At 58.7% G+C, this 5,025-nt stretch overlaps 1 protein-coding gene across 1 annotated transcript; it reads right to left on the reverse strand.

Annotated features, from left to right (window-relative positions):
- Nucleotides 1-220: 220 nt before the first annotated feature.
- LOC133628337 (methanethiol oxidase-like) lies at nt 221-3,983 on the reverse strand. Its single transcript, XM_062016253.1, has 10 exons — nt 3,875-3,983; nt 2,999-3,184; nt 2,360-2,480; nt 2,086-2,268; nt 1,696-1,880; nt 1,335-1,413; nt 1,091-1,203; nt 905-997; nt 683-801; nt 221-540 (listed from the first exon to the last, which is right to left on the reverse strand). Exons 2-10 carry the CDS (start codon nt 3,164-3,166, stop codon nt 378-380), a joined length of 1,224 nt encoding a protein of 407 aa, XP_061872237.1. The 5' UTR covers nt 3,167-3,184; nt 3,875-3,983; the 3' UTR covers nt 221-377.
- Between the last annotated feature and the right edge of the window lie 1,042 nt (nt 3,984-5,025).

Raw genomic sequence — 5,025 nt, forward strand, 5'->3', positions numbered from 1 at the left:
ACGGAGCCGGGAGGGCTCTCTCGTGCTAGGGAACACTCTCCAGGAAGCCCCTGGCTGAAGGGCAGCAAGGCAGAGGAACTGGGCACGTCACTTGCTGCCGAAAGGCGCCGTGTGTGCTGCACATCTGGTGCCTGAGCCCTGCCCTGGCACTGCCCAGGGGTTGCTCTGTGCCGCAGGCACCGCGCAAGACGCGCCGTGAGTCCTTGTTCACTGGTCTGCCTGAACCCAACCCTCACACCAAGGCACAGCTGCCACAGCTCGTGGAGCAGCAATCTAGAGACTCCAGCAATGGAGGGGGACCCCCAAACCCAACGGCCCTACGCTCTTTCCTAACAGCTGCACTACAGAAGAGAAGAAGGGGGTCTGTCACGGGGCGCCTAGGCCAAGATGTCAGAGGTGGAATCTCCAGAAGCAAAGTGGATGTCATGGGCAAGGCAAGGCCCATTGGGCTCCTTTCCAAAATCCACCAGGAAGTTCTTGTTCACCGTCAGGCCTCCTTTCTCAGTGTCCACATCAATCTGCAGCAGGACAGAGCCTTCCCTGCCAGGGGACAAGAGCCACGCTGTTACACGCAAGCAAACCTCACCCCCTGCAATCACAAACACGCCCCCAGAGCCCCGCCAGACGCAGCACCTTTCCCCATCCCTCACACTGAGGCCTTTGGCTCCCCAGCGTTTCTTACTTGACCAGGTTGGGGTAGAACTGCTTGTCCCACGTGCTGTAGAAGGAGTTGGTGACGTACAGCCTCTTGCCATCCAAGCTGAGCTGCATTTTACTGGGGCCGCCGTACACTCGCTTGCACTGAGGGCACAAGGACAGCTCAGGGGACGCTGCTGCCTGGGCAGGGCCCGGGCAGAGCCAAAGGCCAAAGGCCACCACAGGGCAAAGAGCCCACCAGACTCACCTTGACCACCAAGGGCTCCGGCTGGCACTTGAGCTCTTCGTCTCGGCACACGGTCACGGGGCCACCTCTGAGGATGCTGCCTCCCACAAACACCTGCAAGCCAGGCCGAGGGAGACCTCGTCACCCACCCACCAGCACAGCCTGGCGAGGAACCCGGCAGCACGAGCCCTTCTGCTCCTGCCTCACCTGCCCCACCAGCCTGGGCTTGCAGCCTCTGGACAGCTCATACTGGCGGATGTCCCCGTGCAGCCAGTTGCTGAGGTACAGGTACTTGTCATCCGTTGAGATGACCAGGTCCACTGTGAAGGCTGCGGCACAGAGACAAAGGGCTCCAGGGAAGGCAGCGAGGCTCTGGGGCCACGACAGGGCTCTGCCAGGCTGCACAGCACAAGACTCCCGAGGAAAAAGCACCTCCAGCACCTCAGAGCACACAAACCTGGCATCTTGGGCATGATCCACCCCGTCACGTCCTTGGCCGGTATCCGAATCGCCTCCTCTACTGCCCAGCTCTCTCTCTGCACAAGAGGCACAGGCAGCGCTCCGTCAGCCTTCCTGCCTGGCCAGCAACAGCCGGCCTGGGCTTCAGCACCCACGGGCCTCCCCTACCTGTTCCTGCCAGCTCCCCTCAGCTCCCTGCAAGAACAGGCTCCCCACTGCAGCCCACGGCCCAAGGCAGGGTCTGCACAGCGGCCTGTCCACGCTTTCCCTCTGCTGCCCCAGCTCTCTCCTGCGCGTGTGCCCAGCCCCCTGCAGCTCCCCAGGCCCGGGGCTGCCCTGGCTGCTGGCTCCACACTCGCCTCACACTTGTAGAAGCGGTAGGTGATGCCGCTGAGGGCACAGCTGACGAATCCCTCGGCGGCGTCGGGGTTGTGCAGGAATCTCACGCTCAGGGGCAGAGAGTCCTCCCCCAGGTCGAAGCACTGCGTCAGGGTGCGGCACGACAGGTTCCACACGTTCAGGCGGCGCCCAAAGACCCCTGAGCGAAGGCAAGAGCCGGGCAGCAGTCTGGGGGCTTCCCAGGGACGCCAACCCCTCCCCAAAACGCTCACAGCCAGGGACAGCCGGGGCAGCCCCTGCCCGGGACCGGCACACACAGCGCACGCCTGTCTCTCTGACGCCATCGGCACCCTCCCAGCACCTGGGCAAGTTGTGGCTCAGCACTTGCCCCTCTGTTCCCTCACCTTTCTTCAGGTCGTCGGGGTTAAACCCAAGTCCTGCCCGTTTTGGGACCAGCCCAGCAGAGCTGATCAGAACGTTGTGCCGGGGCTGGAACCAGAAGTCGTAGCCAGTCGGGGGCACCTCACCCTCGTTCTCCCAGTTGCCCTTCAGCTCAGAGCTTTCTCCATCCAGCACAATGAATCCACCTGCAGCACACAAAGGGGATGCACAACCAATCCCATACTCCACTCCCACACCAGCCACCTGCTCCACTGAACCGTTCCAGCACCAACTGACCTTTTCCATTGCCAGCTGGGTCTCCCATGTTGGCAATCAGCACGTCCCCGTTGGGCAGGCTGCGAGGCACGCTGAGGTATCCCTTGTTGCACTTCCAGAACACATCCACTGGCTCAATTGTCTGAAAACAACCACACACACACACTTCAGCCTCTGACTGCTCAGCTCATATCACGCTCCCTGGCAGAGCCTTTGGCCACCAGAGGCTTCTGAAGATCCCTGAGGCTGCCACGAGCTGTCTTTCCAAGAACCGAGACTTGCTGAGGCCAGCTCCTCCTAGCACGGGAGCACAGCAGCCTCTGAGCTCCCCTCACCACAGACAAGAATGCAGCAACACTGACTGTGTAACAGTTTGTCTGTCCTCCTCACAGTTTGGGTGAGGGGCAGGAGAGGTGTGTTGTGTGAGTCCCAGGAATGAGACTCTCTGGAGGCAAGAGGCACACAGAGAGGAACACGCTGGGGGTCAGAGGCATTCTTGGTCGGAAGAGGAGAGAGCTGAGGGGGAGACGTGACCCAGCTCTCTAAAGTCCAGGTGGAAGAGAAGATGAGGAGAGAACCCTTGTTCCCTGTGTACTGTTCCAGAAGCCCCAGTTCCCAACTCCTTCCCAGGAACTTGTCTTTGAATGGCTTCAGGCGTACCTTGGAGATCTTGGGAGCCCGGCACTGTGAGCCCACATCCACCACGTAAATGCGGGAGGAAATCAAAGAGGGAAGAACCAGCTTGTTCCTTTTCGGTGTGCTACTGTCAAAGCAGGTGCTGCCAGTGCTCCAGCCCGAGGAGTGCAGCTCGTCTTTGAGGTTGGGCATGGGCAGGCGGTGGATCACCTAGGCAGGCAGTCAAGGCAGAGTTAGGCTTTGTGCAGGGGGCAGGGGGAAATGGGGACCCAGACTCTGGTAGATGCTTCTGTCTTGGCAGCCTCTCTTTGACTGTAGCTGGGGCTGCCTCTGTCTAGGAGGAGGACACTGGTCATTGTTGAGGTGCTGGTCATACAGACACCCCTGTTGCAGGTAATCCTTGCAGCCCTCAGAGACATGTAGATGCTGATTTCCCCCTAAGGACCATTTCCATGCTGAGCAGCCACTAACAGGGTGATTTGGAGCATGTGCTCAAAAGCACAAGCAGCATCAGGATGCTCTGGAAGTGAGTTGGGAAGTGAGTGAGAGCCAGTTTGTCCCTGGGACACAGAGAGGAAGATGATTCAATGAGAGCCATGCACGTGGGACAGTGGAAAGATATCAGGAAGGTGAAATTCCTGTCAGACAATATCTATATCTCATGCAATGTGTTTTGCCAGATGAGACTTGGCAGGACATGACCAGGCAGCAAGGGACAAGAGTCAGGTCAGGGTGGATTAGACAGAAAGATGCAGGATGACAAGAAGGTGCAGATCATAAACAGGCAGCCAGGAGGACAGTGTGGCTATCAAGCAGTCTGATCTTCCCTAGCAAAAAAAATGAAGCACAGAGCCAGCAGCAGGTCACCAGCCCAGGAAACACCCAGTGAGACACAGGTACCTGGCCATAATGGGGAGACCTGGGGTTGAGATCGACGGTGGCCAGGAAGTCAGGTTGGTCGCTGCACGTTTCCCGGTAGGTGCAGGTCACGTAGGCAACCTCCTCTCTGGGAACTGGGTACAGAGAAAGCTTCTGTTAAAGCATGAACCATGAACCAGCCAGAAAGGAAAAGCAAAGCTTCAGCACTCTCTCAGCACCCGTGCCAAAACACGCTCAAGAGGACTTGCCTTTCACCTCCTCTGGGCAGGTGGGGTACTCGTAGCACTGAACTCTGCATCTGTCTGATTTGAGGAGAAGAGGAGAATGAAATGAGAGATGTCCATGTTCTGAAAGCTGCCTATTCAGAAGACTCTGTCCCACCTGAAGGACCTTCTGCCACCCCAGCTGACAATGGGGAGCTCTCCAAGTCCAAAGAAACCTTTGGTACCCATTGGACAAAACACTCAGCACCAGCCCCACCTTTCCCCTTCCTGCAGCGCTGCAGAGGAACAAACCCACCAAGGCCCCGAGTGGGTTTCAAGACAGGATGTCTGCAGCCTCTGGCAGCGGCTGGAGCCCGACCCAGGACAGGGCTTGGGAGGCTGCAGAGTGTCTCTTACCCATGCTGAAGGCCTCCTGGGCGACTGTCCTGAAGAGCAGAAGTGCTGGAGCTGGAGGTGCAGCTTGCTGAAGGCCTCGCTGGAGTGGGTTGTGTTGTGCCCAGGCTGCTCTGAGGGGGCCTTTTATAGCAGGCAAAGGGGTGGGGGCAGAGAGCAGCTGCCAAGGGAGGAGCCATCGCTGCCCAGCGTTTGGGAGGTGCCAGACCAGCGCTGTGGCTTGTTTCCGCCTTGGGAACCACCAATCTGGAGGGAAAATCTGCTGGGCCATGCAGCTCTTTTCCTGAAACACAACCACCCAGATCTGATCCTGGGGCCCTGCTCGTTTCCCATGGGCTGCATCAGGTGCTGAGGCCTCCATGGTCCAGATGAGAGACAACCTCATTAAAGCCCTTCCCCATCCCCAGCTTCCTGACAGATGAATGTGCAGAGGCTGCAAATTCCACACGAGCCCCACGAAGCCCACTTAGATCATCAGCCCCACCAGCAACCTCCTGCAAATTACATGGTCTGAGCACACCGAGGTCACCAAAGGCACCTCTGAAGGCTGGACCC

This window comes from Colius striatus, chromosome 29, assembly GCF_028858725.1.
Source record: "Colius striatus isolate bColStr4 chromosome 29, bColStr4.1.hap1, whole genome shotgun sequence".
Taxonomy (NCBI): domain Eukaryota; kingdom Metazoa; phylum Chordata; class Aves; order Coliiformes; family Coliidae; genus Colius; species Colius striatus.